Genomic DNA, 19,631 nt, shown 5'->3' on the forward strand with positions numbered 1-19,631 from the left:
ATTAGCCAAATAAGCTGTTGTTTGATCCTAAAACATAGCCAAGACAAAGGGCTACAATCTGGAAAGAAAATCACCCCATTCCAAGCTCTTATGAAGATTTTATGAAGGTTCAAAGTTGGACAAAAATTCGAAGAAAGTGCTGTCACAATATAAAAAAAAAAAACTAGCAGCCCCTGTTTAGGCTTGTATAAATCAGCCAAAAATTAGCCAAATAAGTTGTTGTTTGATCCTAAAACATAGCCAAGACAAAGGGCTACAATCTGGAAAGAAAATCACCTCATTCCAAGCTCTTATGAAGATTTTATGAAGGTTCAAAGTTGGACAAAAATTCAAAGAAAGTGCTGTCACATTATAAAAAAAAAAAAAAAACTAGCAGCCCCTGTTTAGGCTTGTATAAATCAGCCAAAATTAGCCAAATAAGCTGTTGTTTGATCCTAAAACATAGCCAAGACAAAGGGCTACAATCTGGAAAGAAAATCACCTAATTCCAAGCTCTTATGAAGATTTTATGAAGGTTCAAAGTTGGGCAAAAATTCTAAGAAAGTGATGTCACATTATTAAAAAAACTAATCTACAAGTATTGCCAAACACAATTAATTTTAACATATGAAGAATCGATTGTCATGAATATGTTTTAACATCAAAAATAGGATTCAAACAGGTACAAAGAATCGATCATACCAAGATTTTAACACAATTCCAAATCATAAGAAGAATCGATCATAACAAGATTGTAATACAATTTCGAAATTAGAATTCTTGAATTGGAAGTATTCATAAGAAGATTAACAATCATACCTACGGTCGGAAGAAGATGATGCCAAAATCGCCCAAGAAGAAGTTGTGCATGAATGAAGCGACACTACTGTGAAGACTTGATCCTATGTATCGATCGTATGTAGGGCAATCAAAATTACGTGGGCCGATTGCATGGTAATCGGCTTGAAACCTTTTGAGTGTTGATCGATTGCAAAATCTTGACCGATTGCACATAGTGGGGTTTGAATGGGGGGCAAATCGATTTCTCCGCTTTTTTTTTACATTCTCGGTCACGCCTCTTTTTTCTTTTCTCTCTTTTCTCTTTTAAAATAGAGAATGGATAAGATGGAAAGGGAATTGATTTATTTCCCAATTATTTATTTTTTGTATCAACCAAACAAGAGAAAGGGAATCAATTCCTTTTCTCTATTTTTAATTCCCTGTACCAAACACCCCCTTATACTTAAGAAAATCACGACTTGGTATTCTTTTATAAAATAAGTTTGAAAACCTTTAGAAATTCATTGGAAAACTTTCATAAAGAAGTTTTGAATGAAACTTTGATAAAACATTTTGGGTAAAGAAATCCTTTGTTTAACATACTGCCGTAACAGGATTTTAAGTAAAACATACAGCGTGAGAAACAATTTGAGAAAAGCTTTGTACAAGTAAAGATGTTTTGGAAGACCATTTATAGTATCATGCTTGGTAAAAACAGTTGACAGTGTAATAAATTCTTGTGCATGCGGGTTATCAATCACATGTGATTGATATGATAATTGGCATGTTTAACTTGTATCCCCCCCCCCCCCATAAAAGCATGTAAAAACATTTAAAAGGTTAATTCAGGGGTATGAACTCACCTAATGTAAGTGGATCCGACGAAGGTGCCGGTTGGGTGCTCAGTGTCAAGTAAAGACTTGAACACACTTTATGACCCTATTAACATATGAAGACATATGTTTGCAAGTAATTAGTGATTTAAACACTAATTAAACACATATAGCCATCTAATGTGAGTAAAGGTCTTGTGGTTAAATGTTAGGAGACTAATGGGTTGAAAGGAAAGAGTGTAAGACCTCACCTTGGAGTTTACTCTCCTAAAACTCACTTTAAGTGAGTTCACGGTTGGGAGACCACATCCCCCATGATTTTACGTCCGTAAACTCATGGGAGGAGTGTTTTTGAATGCTTTCAAGTCCCATGTGGTTCTAGAAATGGTTCTAAGGAATTATACAAGGCTATAGGGGTGTTTAAGGGTCCAAGAGTATACTCCCTTGGAGTTTACGGCCCAAAGGCCACTCCTTGGGAGTTTATGGCCGTAAACCCTATGGTTTATGGTAGTAAAATCTCATACACCCCCATTCCTTGATTTCTAGGCCTTTGGTTTAATTCTAACAAATTCTAGTAAGGGTATAGGGCTCTTTAGGGGCTTAAACTCCCATTTTGCATGATTTAGGGTAGTTTACGGCCTAAGCACATGCTTGGGCCGTGAACTCTATTTCACCCCTCAAATGTTTGTGTTTAATTGCTCCAAACCCGAAATAGCAAGTCCCTAAGCCATATCTTAAGTCCAAGGGTGGTTTGGAAGTGTTTTTGGACTTGATTTACAAGTTTAGAGGGTGTTTACGGCCTAAGCATGTGCTTGGGCCGTAAACCCTCTTTTATGCCCTAAAAATTGTTGTTTTGAGGTTCAAACACTTCTAGGTTAATTCCACAACTAGTTTCTAAGCTCAAATGAAGGAAAATTGAGAGTTTTGGCACCATTTTAGGTGTTTACAGCCTAAGGATGTTCTTAGGCCATGAACTCCTTTTTGATGGTCATTTTGGGTGATTTTTGAGCTATTGTAACAAGAATTGATGTCTAGAACAAGTTAGGGTAAGAGATCTTACGTTTTGGAGGCGGCAACTTGCGGTTTTGAGTCGAAAACGAGCTTGAGAGAGAGAGTAGAGAGAGGAAATGGGTTTAGGGTGGTAAAAGAGTTCTATGGGGTGTTCAACTCCCTATATATGTGCCTTGGTGTTGCACCCGGTATACGACTACCCGATGCTAAAGCTTATCGAGGTTTAAACTTTTTACCCGGGTTAAATGGTCGTAATAAAAAGAATTTTTTTCCAATTAAATGGAAATGTAAATTATGTGTTTATATTTATTTTATCACGACGATAACAACATAAAATATAAATAAATAAAACATTTATTTATTTGACGGCCTCTAATTAACGGAACTTTTATAAAATAGAATATTCCGTTAACGGAAACGGGTAATATAACGGAATACACTTTGGGTTGTCACATCATCCCCCCGTTAGAGGGAATTTCGTCCCAAAATTCAGGTTTACGCAAGGAAGTAGGTATGAATGACCGAGTAGAGGCAGGAGGGTACTTCCTATTCGGTTTGCCTTGCACTCCCAAGTGATCTCTGGCCTGTGTCTATCATTCCAACAAACCTTCACCTATGGGATGCGGATTCCGTCTCGTGTAGTTAGCGATTTCCTACAGGTATGTCTACGAAGTTAGGATTCTCAATGCTTTCTATCAAGATGAGTGGGATACGAAGAGTGACATCGGGCAAGCACTTATCAAGTCTAAGAAGTGGATCGATCTAGGATGAAGCTTGTGGAATATCCGAAAGTAGTAGTGGTCTGATGAGGGTTGGACCAAACTCCGTAAAGGATCTCGGATGGTCCAAAGCTCTCGGAAGGGTAGAACTTTTCAGTACTTAGAACATAGTGTACTTCTATGGCAAGCTCATCACTGGCGTGATTGCCATTCCGAAGTTCCTAACGTTCTCTCTCATACTGGAAGTGTAGTCCTTCAGGTTGTTTCTAGATCATCGGATGGATTGCGTGTCTACGGGTATCTGTTTGCTGCAGAGTGTCTATCTCAATCTTGTGCAAATGAACCTGCACTTTTGATTCTTGAGATATTCTAACGGAAATCCTCAGGGTCGGGGAGATACGGTTTCACCAGACGAGTGTTGGACTATCTCGGGAGGTGGTTCTACTATTCTGGGCGATATAGTATTCGTGGAACACCTAGTAGTCCAATGAATCTCTAAGATGTTGGTTTATTTCAGTGCGGAAAGCGGTTGCTCTTGTATAACCCATCGACTAACACCTAGACTGGTGTCAAGTCTATAATCTCTTCGGGATCTGGGTTATAAGGCTTAACGCAACCTACTCTCGTACTTTATTCAAGTATTCATGGCTGCGGAGGTTATCCTGTGGTTCTTGGCATTCTAGTGTTCACTTCGTAGAATACAGTTTATCGTCTATAAGGCGACGGTGACTTCTCTCACGTAAGGGGGGGGGGGGGAGTGAACATCTTCTGCAACTACTCTTCCGAAGGTTCTGAGTTCTCTCATTTTATGCCAAATCTAGTGAGTATAGGGTTCCATCACTCGGAACTTAAATCTCCTCATCCACTCTTCTCAGAGTTTAACTTATCGCAGCTTTCAGATCTCCGGGATATCCGCTGGGATGCTTACTTCATGGGATTAAGCGTGAGTGGATGGTCGCAGTCAATGTCCTTGACTCTTACGACTTAGATTTCCTTACCAACCGAGGGTGTTAGCTACTATGTTGGCTTAAGCGGGATGACAACAAACTTCGGAATTGTAGTCATTATAGTAGCTCAACCCGCCGTGGTTCTCTTGACTCTAGCTCCTATTCTAAGGAATAGGATGAAGGGTTTTACTATGAGGTTCGTGGTAGGGCTCATACTTGGCTTAACCACTGATACTTGGTGTATGCAAACCGTATATAATTGAGGTCGGCAGGATGTTCAGTTGTGTGACTCCACCCCAGACCCACAACCCAACAAGGAACAGGGAGTAGGGAGGAAGCACACATCTTAAATCCTTTTGATCTCAATTATATACCACTCTTATGCATATACTCAGTTATAGTGGTCAGTCTCATGAGTTCTATCCTCTTGATTCACGAACCTGATTGTGAGGTGCGTGCGAAGGGTCTTTCTGAGGGATCTACGAGGTATGCTTCGGGTGGTTATCGTCTTCTGGAATACCTACAATGTCTTTCGCTTCGGTTTCTATCCGTCTAAGGAGGGTTGGTTAACAGTGTGAGGTACCCTTCTCCTGGGTACTTCGGGAGGTTTGAAATAAGAGTGACGACTGACGGATCATATTAGTCTTTATTATTTTTATTTTGTTTATGTTCGGAAGAACCTTTATTTTCCGAATGGCTATGGAGAAAGTTCTTTTTACACAGCACTAAGGATTTACACATGGTTGCACGAAATCAAACCATGATTGATAGAGGCGTCGAAGTTGGCATACTTCGACATGATATAGAATGAGGGTCAATAGAGTCATGTGCCGAACGGGCACACAAATACTAGGCATCTCGGGTTTCGTCCCGTGTATCACTGTCGCGGATACTTGGACCGATAGAGTCGACACGGAACTATAGAGGGTCCTGAGTGTTTCTGAGTAAAGTACCAATTCATGAATGGTTTTTCACGAGGCATTTCTATAATCGCCTCACATATACTAGTCATGTATAATTAAGGTGGGGAGGACTGTTGACTGAGCGACTCCGCCCTAAATCCACAACCAAATGAGGAACAGGAAATGAGGCGGCCTTCACTCACTCTAGGTCTATCCATCTCAATTATACATGGTCGTAACGTATATATTTAGCCATTATAGTTTTACCTAATGAAATTTTAAATTTTATAACAGTGTTGCGACTTTCACCTTAACGGGGAAGTATTTACATTTAGAATTAGTCTTTTTAATGTTTTTGGTTAGTTATCTGAGATCGAGAGACGTACCAAAATCTACCGGTTTCCTTGATGCTTCTCCCTAAGCTTTATAGTTAGACTCCTCATGTGTCCTTGTTGTTTCCTTCGGTTGGGCAGTCCCTTTTGAAGTGTCCCACTTCACCACATAGGTGGCAAACTGTATTGGTCGCCACATTGGTGGTTGATGTAATAAACTCAACAAGGGTTCTGCAGACGCGAGTAGTATGCCCCTTCATGTGGCACCTAGCACAATAGAGTTCCGGACAGAAACCATGATGATGGTAGCTGCACTTGAAGTCGGGGTGGAAGGGTTGGCCGTGGTATTGACTGTCTCAGCTCGTTGCCCTTCGGAAGGTCCTTGAGCCGAGGTACTTCCCTCCTCGATCTTGAGTTTTCTCTTCAGTGGATTTGGTTAAGGTTCTTGGGTGGTTGGGTATACAGAGGTTGGCTGCTGCTGTCCATGACTAGGATCGGTATTCTTGATAGGGCTCTTGCTAACATTGGCGTTGTTAGCATTGAGTTGAGCCATGACAGCTGCTACGGCTGCTGAGACTGCAGCTTGGAACGTAGCTTCATCGAATATGAGAGTCGGTTTTTTGCCAGCGGATGGGTTACGCTTCTTCGGAGGCATGGTTTTTCCTACACGGAAAGGAACACAAGCTGATGAGAGACGATGGTTAACCCTGGACGTATCAATCCTTACTATGTTAGTCATAAATTTTTCCCGTGCTTCGGAGACTGGTTGTCTGAGTGTCGACCTACATCCCTATGATGTAGTCTTGGGTATTCAAGGTAAGAGTATGAGTGTCGGAAAAAGCCATAAGATGGGAGTCGTTCCTACTAAGTTACCTTTATACTGGGAAAGGTTTCACCCTCCGGCCTGGAAAGATTTGAGAACAGTTCGGAACGAAGACCGCTGGAAGAAAGGCTCATGCAGACTTATGGCTAAACGTCCTCAATAGAGGTGTTGGGATCCGCTCTAAACGTGTTACTGGCAACGGGAAAAGGCGATATACCTAACACATAGCGTGAGTAGTGTAACCACTAACTCACTAAATTGTATTATTTTATGGGTGTATTAGCGTGACGAACACGAGGAAAAGACACTTCTTGGGTTCCATGTACTGGCTCCCTCTGTTTACCTCATATCTTTGATTGGGACCGGTGTTGGTTTCCTTCGGGTAGTTACCTAGGGTTCTTTCCTCATGAAGACATATTGAATTTTCTATTCCGCCTTACTTCCGAATCCAACTCTGGGTGTCATCACTTCATGATGGATGACTGGAATCCTCGGAAGTTTAGGCGAATCTCTCACCGATGTCCCTAAAAAGATATAGGCACTTGGTGATTTCAATAGTCTCGACCTAGTTCATTTATTTCTGAACTGGGAATCCTCTCAATGAACTTTTCCTAGATCTGCATCACTTCTTCTGCTGAGTACTGAAGTGGATAGGGTTTTCTACAGGGTTCGTGCGAGAATGGAAATGTATAAAGAATCCTAATAGATTATTAACATTTCACTGTGTGATCCATATCGAGTCCTGCTACGATTACATAGGGTATACAAATCATATATAGCTTAGATCCGATAGGCCTTCGAATATGTGATACTACTCGATATCCACATCCAAACAAGGAAAAGGAAGTAGAGCGAAACCACACATTCTTAGCCTATGGGATCCTTATTATATATAACCTTGGGGGTATTCTCTCTGTAATTGTAGGTATATCAATAAGGATCTTTTTAGTTCTTCACACAAGGTTGTCTATGAATCCTAAAATACCCCTATGGTATTTTAATTTCTTGTTTGTGTTCTTATCTTCTGAATATGATTCTGGGATTAGTGTGAGTCTTTTAGTATTCCAAAATACTCCTATAGTATTTTAACTTTATGTTTGGATCTATCATTCCTAGTTGGTAAGTTTCAGACCTGTTGCAACACCACTATCACTCCCAAGCACACGTTCATCGCATCTCGAATAAATGTAGTTGATCAGGTTACATTTATTCCAGCTTACGATTACATAACTGCCCAGGTTTGACGGTAATGCTCAACATCCGAAGACTTTTATTCTTGTTCTTCTTGTGATACTTGTGTTCGAGTGTTTAGATTCTGGATGTTCTTATACTTTGGTAAAATATAAGTGTTAACAAGTAGGAGTGTATCGTGAAGTATAAGCGTATCATGAAGTATAAGCGTATCGTGAAGTATAAGTGTATCGTGAAGTATAAGCGTATCGTGAAGTAGGAGCGTATCGTGAAGTAGGAGCGTATCGTGAAGTAGGAGCGTATCGGGAAGTAAAAGCGTATCGTGAAGTAAAAGTGTTAACAAAGTAGTAGTGTTTAACTAAGTAGGAGCATTAAATAAGTAGAAGCATAACAAGGCAGTAGAATCTAACGAAGTAGGAGTATAAAACATGGAAGAAAACTTCTGTGAAAACTTTGGAAAACCTTTATACTTAAGAAAATCACGACTTGGTATTCTTTTATAAAATAAGTTTCAAAACCTTTAGAAATTCTTTGGAAAACTTTCATAAAGAAGTTTTGAATGAAACTTTGATAAAATATTTTAGGTAAAGAAATCCTTTGTTTAACATACTGCCATAACAGGATTTTAAGTAAAACATACAGCGTGAGAAACAATTTGAGAAAAGCTTTGTACAAGTAAAGATGTTTTGGAAGACAATTTACAATATCATGCTTGATAAAAACAGTTGACAGTGTAATAAATTATTGTGCATGCAGGTTATCAATCACATGTGATTGATATGATAACTGGCATGTTTAACTTGTATCCCCCCTCCCCCCCCCCCATAAAAGCATGTAAAAACATTTAAAAGGTTAATTCAGGGGTATGAACTCACCTAATGTAAGTGGATCCGACGAAGGTGCCGGTTGGGTGCTCGGTGTCAAGTAAAGACTTGAACACACTTTATGACCCTATTAACATATGAAGACATATGTTTGCAAGTAATTAGTGATTTAAACACTAACTAAACACATATAGCCATCCTAATGTGAGTAAAGGTCTTGCGGTTGAATGTTAGGAGACTAATGGGTTGAAAGGAAAGAGTGTAAGACCTCACCTTGGAGTTTACTCTCCTAAAAGTCACTTTAAGTGAGTTCATGGTTGGGAGACCACATCCCCCATGAGTTTACATCCGTAAACTCATGGGTGGAGTGTTTTTGAATGCTTTCAAGTCCCATGTGGTTCTAGAAATGGTTCTAAGGAATTATACAGGGCTATAGGGGTGTTTAAGGGTCCAAGAGTATACTCCCTTGGAGTTTACGGCCCAAAGGCCACTCCTTGGGAGTTTATGATGGGTTTTAGCCATAAGAACATTCTATGTGCTCATACAAACCCTAATGCTTGGATCTAGGTTTCTCTATTGTACATGCAATTCATCCAAGACTATAAACCCTAGATCTAATATATGATAATCAATATAACATATGAATTAGGGTTTAGATCATACCTTGATTGTTATGTAGCAATAACAATCTCAAATCCTTCTTGTATTCACTTTAGAATGCTTAGAGTCACAAATGTCACTCCTCTAATGGCTCACCAACACCAAGAGAAAGAGGATGAAGAAGAGAAGAGAAGGAGGCTGCCTAAAACGTGTGGAAACCCTAAGGATCTTGTTCACCACGTTTTTGGGGATTAAGGGTCCTTTAAATAGTGAGGTTATTAGGGTTATCTAAGAAGGAAACCCTAATTTGGATGATTAAGCCCTAAGCAACCCATGGACTCCTTCCTTAACAAGCCTTGGACGATTTCTAATGGGCTTCCCCATAGAACTCGTCCAACCTTATATTATAAGGTAATTCATAGCCCAATTGCAATTATCTTATAATTACAATTCCAGTCCCTTAAGTTTAATTAATCTCTTTTAGCCACAAACTTAATTCTTATTAATTCTTGACTAATATTAATTAAACCATATGATTTCTCATTTAATATATTATTCTCATAATATATTAATAAATCATATTTAATCCTTTCTCTCCATTATTCATCATATCAAGTTGCTTTGGGTCAAGTACATACCAAAATAGCTATGGACTTAGACACTAATCCAATAGTTTATGGCCGTAAACCCTATGGTTTATGGTAGTAAACTCTCATACACCCCCATTCCTTGATTTCTAGGCCTTTGGTTTAATTCTAACAAATTCTAGTAAGGGTATAGGGCTCTTTAGGGGCTTAAACTCCCATTTTGCATGATTTAGGGGAGTTTACGGCCTAAGCACATGCTTGGGCCGTGAACTCTATTTCACCCCTCAAATGTTTGTGTTTAATTGCTCCAAACCCAAAATAGCAAGTCCCTAAGCCATATCTTAAGTCCAAGGGTGGTTTGGAAGTGTTTTTGGACTTGATTTACAAGTTTAGAGGGTGTTTACGGCCTAAGCATGTGCTTGGGCCATAAACCCTCTTTTATGCCCTAAAAATTGTTGTTTTGAGGTTCAAACACTTCTAGGTTAATTCCACAACTAGTTTCTAAGCTCAAATGAAGGAAAATTGAGAGTTTTGGCACCATTTTAGGTGTTTATAGCCTAAGGAGGTTCTTAGGCCATGAACTCCTTTTTGATGGTCATTTTGGGTGATTTTTGAGCTATTGTAACAAGAATTGATGTCTAGAACAAGTTAGGGTAAGAGATCTTACGTTTTGGAGGCGGAAACTTGCGGTTTTGAGTCGTAAACGAGCTTGAGAGAGAGAGAGAGTAGAGAGAGGAAATGGGTTTAGGGTGGTAAAAGAGTTCTATGGGGTGTTCAACTCCCTATATATGTGCCTTGGTGTTGCACCCGGTATACGACTACCCGATGCTAAAGCTTATCGAGGTTTAAACTTTTTACCCGGGTTAAATGGTCGTAATAAAAAGAACTTTTTTCCAATTAAATGGAAATGTAAATTATGTGTTTATATTTATTTTATCACGACGATAACAACATAAAATATAAATAAATAAAACATTTATTTATTTGACGGCCTCTAATTAACGGAACTTTTATAAAATAGAATATTCCGTTAACGGAAACGGGTAATATAACGGAATACACTTTGGGTTGTCACATCATCCCCCCGTTAGAGGGAATTTCGTCCCAAAATTCAGGTTTACGCAAGGAAGTAGGTATGAATGACCGAGTAGAGGCAGGAGGGTACTTCCTATTCGGTTTGCCTTGCACTCCCAAGTGATCTCTGGCCTATGTCTGTCATTCCAACAAACCTTCACCTATGGGATGCGGATTCCGTCTCGTGTAGTTAGCGATTTCCTACAGGTATGTCTACGAAGTTAGGATTCTCAATGCTTTCTATCAAGATGAGTGGGATACGAAGAGTGACATCGGGCAAGCACTTATCTTGTCTAAGAAGTGGATCGATCTAGGATGAAGCTTGTGGAATATCCGAAAGTAGTAGTGGTCCGAAAGTAGTAGTGGTCTAAGAGTTGTTGTTTTCGTTGTTTGAAAGTTTCTCTTAACCATACTAGACGTGGTACTAATGTCGACATTTGTCACCCCAGACCTACCGGTCTAACTGGAGCTTACAGTTTAGGTGCGGGTTCATCAAACCCGTATAGATATATACACAAATTTGCGCTCTCCCTACAGGAGTCTCTGGTTAAAGATGGGGACTTTTGTTTTGGTACCAACAAAGCCATATGTATCACATGATTGCTAACAACAAGTTCACGAGTAATACAATGAAATACCTTTTGTATGAAAAGATTATCCTTGTTACGAAGAATGCATACTTGTAAATAAAACGTTGGTATAGACTCATGAATGAATGACTCTTGCGTGATTCCTTGTAATAGGAATAATGTTTTGTATCCCCTAAACTATTCCTAAAATAGTTTACTGAAAAGTAATTGATGAGTGTCCAAGTAGGTTTATACACCCTTGCTACCCAAGAGTGTCGGAACTGAACTAACTGATGGAACTTTTATGTCTATATAGGTATACATGATCTATATAACTAATATACTGCAAGGCTTTGCTCTGCCCTTCCACCAGAATCCACTCCGGGTCAGAGGAGCAGCTAGTCCAACTTCTTGAGCAGCCGAGATATTGAAGAACGAACATTTGCTTGAATTCCTTGCCTCACCCTGAGATGAGAGGGAAGGTCGATTTGACTCGAATCCTGGACCTGATCTTTAATCCCGTATTGGGCACTAATATTTTTTTAACGTCTAATTAGATCGGGTAATCATTCAAATTTAGACGGCATTCGGACGAATAACTGATACCCTAAGGCCACATCCCAACGAGAACAGAAAAAGAAATAAGGCGTGCTAGTCGTTCCAAGTCTTTTAAACCTTTCTTATTTAACTATACATATATAGGAAAGCATTTAACAATATAAAAGTATAAAAGAGGTTTTGTAAAACCCTTGAAAGGTTTAATAAATAAGAATTTATGACTTGATGTCAGTTTATAAAACAATCCGAAAACAGTTGACAAGACAGTTTAAGTGTAAGAAAACCTTTGTTTGAAGCACAACTATAACAGATTCAAAAAGGAAACATATATTTTGTAAGACAGTTTCTAAAAGTGTTTTAACATGTAAAAACGTTTGAGAAAGCTATTTTAAGTACTCTATCTGGTGAAACGGCTAAAAGTGTAGTAAGTCCAATTGTATGTTAGTTATAAATCACATGTGATTGATTATATAACCAAAAAGTATAACAAAGATTTATGTCTTTCACACGGGGATAACAGTGTGTTTAATTGTATTCCCCCTTAAAAGTGTATAAAAAGCATTGATAAACATTTGAAAGTGTAGTTTATAGGGGTACGAACTCACATGATTGAAGTGGTTGATTTGAAGTAGCCGAGAGAAGAATCGAGCAGAACTTCGACAGGAAGAGTTGAAAACGCGGGAAAATCTCGGGATTCTCGTGAATCTCGGGAATCTCAAGAACACAAAACTTTCCTTCGGGACTTGAAGGTGAAAACTGGGGCTTTGGGAGGGATTCGGGGGCTTAAACGCAGAGTTTCGGCGCGAGAAAGAAGGGAACTGAGCAATGGAACTCGGAGCCCTAGAAATCTATTTATAGGGGCATTTCTGGTGAGCCACGTCGTAGCTAAGGCTGGCCACATCGTGGGGAGCAAGTCTTATCCTCTTCTGTTGATTGGACACCCTCAGTCACTTGCCGGGTCGCGGCAAACTGTGCCACGTCGTGGCAGGCCTGACAGCCTCGGATTTTGGACCCCAAACTTGTAAAATCCATAACTTTCGCGTACGAGCTTCGTTTTCGACGTTCTTTATATGCACGCGTAGATGAAAATATGATCTACAACTCTCGTTTAGACTTAATCGGCTAATTTTGATTTTATTTTTAATTATTTATTTTTAACGGGCCGGGACACGAAAATTCCGTTAAAATCCATAACTTCTTCATCCGATGTCTGTTTTCGTCAGACTTTTCGCCGTTGCGCTAATATTGTTGAGACCTTCGATTCTCATTTAGGTTGTTTCGGCCAAAAGCTTCTCGATCTCTAGCTGTCTACTACTATATCTGGATCCTGGAAAAATCATAACTTCCTCATACAAAGTCAGATTTGGACGTTCTTTTTATGTACGCTCGCGGTTAGTGATATCTACAACTTTCATTTAGATATTTAAGGCTAAAAACTATTGTATTGAAACTTCGCGTTTTTCGTTTAATCGGTGTTGTCGGTTTTGTCGGGAATCTTAGAATAGTCATAACTTCTTCGTTATAACTCAGATTTTAGGGTTTTTTAGATGTACGAAAACCTTGATACAATTCCTACCACTTTATTTAACCCAAATAAGATTTTAGGAAAGTTATATTTTGAACTAAATTTAACTGGTGTTACATTACATTGTTTCGAAATATCGGGTTGTCACATGTGGAACTCAACCGACATTGGCTAGCATATCAGGACCGTCGTCTCCCAACATAAATTGACCACCGACGATAACTTATTACCCACTTATACGCCGATTTGAAACTCAATGACCATCTTAACAACTCAATTGCGTTAGAACCCTAACAACGCCATGATGGAGCTTCGTTATTCCAGATCTGAAGATGGCGGTAACCCTAGGGTTTTGTTGTGGCTCAGGCAACCTCGACCTTCATCTCTATCCTTTTCCGATGGTGGTGCAGATCTAGTTCCGGCTATAGAAGTTAGAGCTAGCGACTGGAACAGATGAACAACGGCTAGGGTTCCATCATTGGTGGTTCACAACAGTGAAAGAGGAGACGATGGGTTGGTGAAAACGAGAATAAAGGTTATTAGGTGGAGTTTTACCTCAAGCAGGTAGCAATGGTGGGCATTTTGTAGTATAAAACGGTATCGAGAGCAATAGTGAGAGCAAAAGGATAAGATGGATAGGTTAATTTTTGGGGACAGGAGAGAGAGAGAGAGAGAGAGAGAGAGAGAGAGTTTGCATTCTCATTTTCTATTTCGACAAAATTGCAAAAATGGTCCCTGTGGTATGCATTTTTTGGGGGTTTTAGTCCAAATCCCGACTTTTTTGGATTAATGGTCCTTTTGAGCTAGTTTCGTTGCGGATTTAGTAAATTGGTATGACTGTAATGCCCTTGGGATATTTATTTTCCATTTTCTTTCATTTTTTAGAATATAATGTTTATTTATTTATTTTAATAATTAAAAAATAAAAGGAAGCCCACCTCTCTCTCCAACTAAAATCATATAAACACACACTTACACATCAAACTTCACATATAAACACACAGCTGCTCATCAAAATTCTTGTGTTAATTAATTTCCAAAAAGTTTATAAAAATCATCTTCACATATATAAACACAAAGAATGAGGGAACCCATTAACGTACACACTTATTACACAGACATTAACCCAACAACAATGGTGATTGATTTTAGAAATATTAACCCAACAACAATTGTGATTGATTTAGAGTGTGATGGTGGAAAATCATACTAGTGATTTTTTTATCATTTCTCGTTCTTTCCCGATTCAGAGTGTGAGGGAGAGAACCATTCATCGAATCAAATTAAATAGGATATTAGATAGTTAGGTACAAGATAGGGGAATGATGAGAGAGACGAGATCACCAAAGCCACCATCTCCTCCCTTAAGTCACCACCTTCGTTGCTCAAGAAGGGCGATGAACAAGAAGATTGTAAGAAAATGGGAGGAAGATAGTGTAGGGAGAAATCAAGGTCGGTTTTCGAAGAGAAAGGTGAGTAAAAAGAAGTTTCCTCTCGCCACTTTTCTGGTGAACCCCCCTACAGTCCTCATTGTCGCTTTTTCGATGAACCCCTCACCATCCCCTTTACAGTTGAAAACGGAAAAGAAAAAAATGGATGTTTCGATTTCCACAAATCTGGGTCTAAAGTTGTCGATGTCAGAACTTGCTTGTTGGTCTATAGTCGCCACTAGAGTTTGAGGGAATAGCGGAGGAAGCATAAGGTAGATGGAGAAGCACAGGTTACCGGTGGATTTGACATCACTGAGTTGAATCCGATGCAGATCCCCCTCCAACTCCAGCATGATAAATGAAGGTGATGGTGGCGGAGTGGGGAGGCGTTGAATGTTGTCGGATTTTTATGTGTATGGGTTTCCGTTGAGAGAAGGGATGAGAGGAACGTATTTTTGGTTTGAGGCCAAATTTCTTTTAGATGTGGAGGTGGAAGACGACTTTACACAGAGAGAGAGAGAGAGAGATAGAGAGAGAGATGTGGACCTAAATTAATTAATTAATTTCTTTTTCATTTAAATTAAATAGAAAAAACATTAAAAAAATCAGAAGGGCATTACAGTCATTTCAGTTTACCAAGGGACCAAATCCGCAACGAAACTAGCTCAAAAGGACCACTAATCCAAAAAAGTCAGGGTTTAGACTAAAACCCTAAAAAATGCATACCATAGGGACTATTTTTGCAATTTTGTCTTCTATTTTTTATAAAAATAAAATAGAAAAGTCAGATTTTCTTTTTTTATTTTTCTTTTAATCAGAAAAATCTTTAAATGATAAAATAAAATGAAAAAGAAAAAACAAGGCCAAAATCTTCATTATGAAAAAGTTCATAGCAAATTGGACCAAACTTACAAAAAAATGAAAAGTTTGAACATTTCGTGTTAGTCCAAACCTTTTTGAACCAAAGTGACAATTTTCGACAAACCACATGGACTATTTGTGTATTTTTGTCTCAACAAAAACAATTAGATCGAAATAATATTAATGACCATCTTGACTCATAATATTTATTATATAATTTTTATTAATAATTTATGTATTATTTTCAAATTAAGAATTTGATGAGTAGAAAAAATGGTAATAAGATTCAAGACGAATTTTTGGAATGAATGGTGCATTGAGCCAAGGTCATTAGCTATTCGATTCTCAAGACTTTATATGTCATAGATTAGCCATTGTTGGGGGGTTACAAATCTGTAAGAGCATACAATATGGGCAACAAGAAGTGCTATTTTTGTTGATGTGGCACCTCATAACCTAGTCATAACAAGATGAACATCACCCCTCCTTCTTGTTAAGAGGATGTTATGGCATATCTTGTTGTGACGAGCACAAGATGCAACGGGAAGTTTAATTGGTTGTTGCCTTTATCAACCAATCAAATCATTTTCTTTCTTTCTATCTCTACTTCTTAACATGTTATAACATGGGGAACACCATTTCCCCCTTGGTGTTATGGTGGTGTTATAGATGAGGTGTCATATGAACTTGGTGTTATAACATGACCCATACCTAATGCTCTAAGCTATGACTTTGGTGACTTTGATTGGATGGTCTAACTCGATCGACTTTCAGGATTAAGAAAGCAATGATTTGATCATATAACTTGTCTTTTACATGTTATTTAGCTTTTATTGATGCATCGAAAAGGCATGACTTTTGAAGAGGGTTGTACATGTTTAGAGCATTTGTTTAGTTTAGTTACCATAATGTTCTTTTCCTGACTTGCTTTTCGTTGTAGTAAGTTTAAAGGTTATTGGATGGTATGATTGGCTTAAAGAACCAAATCAAATTCTTGTAACTTTTCTAAAGGTTAGTTCCTTGTTGGTCTTTATTTTCCATTGAAGATCTTTTGGCCTATGTTATTTTGATTAGATCGGATGAAAATTATATATTTTTTATGGTAAAACTTTGTGTTGTGTATACGATTTATCATTTTAATATTCTTGTATGTATCATGAAACAAACAAAACCTTATTTACATGTATATTAATCGAATCCGAAGTAAAAAAATGAATCTATCGGCCCATCTTCAGGTAAATATTGAAAAAAAGTAGTTAACAAAAAGGTATATGCATGCAAGAGTTCACGAGCGTAGCCATATAGATGTAAGTGAGTTTTGACCCACCCACACAAATTTGATGTTATATATATATATATATATATATATATATATATATATATATATATATATATATATATATATATATATATATATGTGTGTGTGTGTGTGTGTTAAGTAAAAGGAATTATAGAAGGAATTAGGGTTGTGATATGACCTATCTCATTCAAAACTTGAAATTTAATAGAAGGGAAATCATTGTTGCTTATGTCGATTAGACCCGATTTTAGATTATTTTAATGATATAAGACATCATCATATGCAACTTGAATTAAAAATTTAGTTTAGAATGCATATATACTTATATTTTGTTATTGTTTGAAGAAATTTTCCATTCTGTTCATATTTTGACAGCTATTTGGTTTATCCTAAAATCAAATCATGGCTAAGTCACTGTAAGAGTTGCATTTGTCATTGCTATCAAAACCAAGAGGTAAAGTATAAAGCATGTTCCAGTTATTCATAATCATTCAAACTTAACAACCATAACAAATAGAATGATCGATCAAGATATACGTAATCATACTTTTTTAAACAAAATATACATTAACCAAGAGATTTGTAGTCAAATGTTTACAAGAAAACCGATGACGTGACTTGCTTATGACTACAATATTTAATTTTTAGAAATACAGACTTCTTGAACGTAAAGTAAAGTTCAAGGTGTCTATATTTTACTTGTTCAATCTATGACTTGCGATGAAAAATCTCTATGACTTGCGATGAAAAATCTATTAAGTATTATCCGTCTTTTATTGTATCTTTAACAATGCAAAAGCAAAACTCAAGTGAACATCTAAATTATTAAAAATAAACTTTCAAGCATTTGGATAAACATAAATGAACGAATTCATTTTACAATTAAAAGTTACTATCAGTCAATAAATTTCTCAAAGCTTAACATTATTATCTAAGAATACAATATTTTAGGTGTACATATGATATTATTTGTTTAATTGTATGAAAAATCAGTATGTATCGATGTATTTACTGATATCTCAACCTAGGTAAACATCTACCAAAAGAAAATCATTCGTCTCCCGGTCTTCTTTTATAGCTTTCTGGTTTAGTTTAACAACCTTTAATATTGCATATCCGTTGGCACCATCATATTTCCCCGTGCCTCCAATGATTGCAACATGAGACTCCTGATTTATATCTGCTCGATGCACTCCAAAAAATCTCAACTCATCTGCAAAATCATTGTTAAGAAAGCTTGTTGTCATTGCCATCATTTGGTTATTTCCTTTTTCTGAGCTAGAGACATACATCCCTTTTGCTTTCCCAAAAGGTTTCAAGCCATACATATTTGTGCTTTCTAATAAGTCAACATCAATTATGTTAACCATACCAAATTCCAATTCATCTTCGAGGATAGGAAAGCTTATCCCACTTCCAAATCCATACAAGCCGGATGTTTGCCTTGGGATGGAACTGGAATCAGGAATAGGGATTCCTCCTACCGGTGGAAAAAGGCCTAACGGTTTCGAAAAGGGAATAGTTTGACCGTTGACTTTAGTTGGTGGTGTTGTGGTTGAGGGGTGTTGTAAGTTCAAATTTAGCACATTTGGCATGTAGAAACTCATTGTCTTATGATGGTGGTGGTGGTTCTTTGGTGGGGGTTGTGGCGGTGATGGAAGAGCGCCAAGGGTTCGTGCCGAAAGTGATTGGTGGATGGTGATGAAGAGTAACAAGAAGAAAGAAGCTAGAGATGTTAAGTTGGAGGGGGGTTTGTGTAGTCCCATGGAGAGACTAAGAGGCTTTTGCGCACTATTTTTAGATGGATAAATAGGCGAGAGGATTTCATAGTGGTTTTGGTTTCAAAGTGGAGTGGTTATTGATCTAAGCTTTGGGGAATAAGTCAAGTCATGTAACTTTTAGTGCTTTTGTTTTGGAGTTGCTGGTGCTCGAAAGGTAACAAATCCATGTTCTTTTTGTATGATTAGAGTCATTAATCATATTGATTATATTATTTTAGTTTGATTATTAGTCAATTTAACAAATTAAAATAAATAATAAAAATTGTTAACCCAGACTCTAACTATAAATATTAATAATTTATATCTTACAAAAAATGATGCATCTTTTGATAAAAACGAGTGAAAGTAGTTAACTTGGACTACAATGTAATGTATATTTTCCGTTATTTTTCTTGTCGAAACATCTACCCAAAACATGATTTATGTATCTATTGGTGTTTTTCTTTTCCCCTGTAAACGTCAAAACAAATTAAAACTTTCATAAATTAATGACGTTAAAAATCCATATGATTTTTGTGTCCATTAAAACTAGGGCTGAAACATTTGTCGGTTTAGGTCCGTTTAGGTGAGTTTTAGGATAAATCTGAACTCACCGACAAGTTCGGTTTTTAGCTTTTGAAATACATAGGCTTCGAATTTTGAATGAATTTAGTTTTCAGTTTCTTTGGTTGATTTTTCAGTTTTAATATATGGGTTGATGGATTTTGCTTTTTTGGTTTCATCATATAGGTTTTTTGGTTTCAAATCAGTAAATTATTACACAATAATTATTAATAATATATTAAATATACTAGCTGATACTTAAGCATTAACTTATGAATCTAGTTCTAACTAAGTAATACAATAAGTATTAATAGTATATTAAATGTGTTAAATAAATTATATAATGTATGAGTCTCTTTCAATTTTTTGGATCGATTGGTTCGGTTTTACATATTGGTTTAATTTCGGTTTTGTGGGTTGGTTAAAAAAGTTAAAACCAAATCTTTCAGTTTTAAAATCCAA

At 37.4% G+C, this 19,631-nt stretch overlaps 1 protein-coding gene across 1 annotated transcript; it reads right to left on the bottom strand.

Annotated features, from left to right (window-relative positions):
• Positions 1-17,744: 17,744 nt before the first annotated feature.
• LOC111888954 (uncharacterized) lies at positions 17,745-18,631 on the bottom strand. The gene is made up of 2 exons (XM_042897497.2): positions 18,218-18,631; positions 17,745-18,058 (listed from the first exon to the last, which is right to left on the bottom strand). The coding sequence occupies exons 1-2, from the start codon at positions 18,609-18,611 to the stop codon at positions 17,865-17,867; spliced, it is 588 nt and encodes a 195-aa protein (XP_042753431.1). The 5' UTR covers positions 18,612-18,631; the 3' UTR covers positions 17,745-17,864.
• Between the last annotated feature and the right edge of the window lie 1,000 nt (positions 18,632-19,631).

This window comes from Lactuca sativa, chromosome 8, assembly GCF_002870075.4.
Source record: "Lactuca sativa cultivar Salinas chromosome 8, Lsat_Salinas_v11, whole genome shotgun sequence".
NCBI lineage: Eukaryota > Viridiplantae > Streptophyta > Magnoliopsida > Asterales > Asteraceae > Lactuca > Lactuca sativa.

Bases quoted from the DNA above. Each gene is read 5' to 3' on its own strand.
- LOC111888954 (XM_042897497.2), bottom strand. From the start codon at position 18,611: ATGGGACTACACAAACCCCCCTCCAACTTAACATCTCTAGCTTCTTTC. The intron at 18,059-18,217 runs GTATGGTTAACA...ATGATTTTGCAG, and splicing joins CGAAGATGAATTGGAATTTG to ATGAGTTGAGATTTTTTGGA.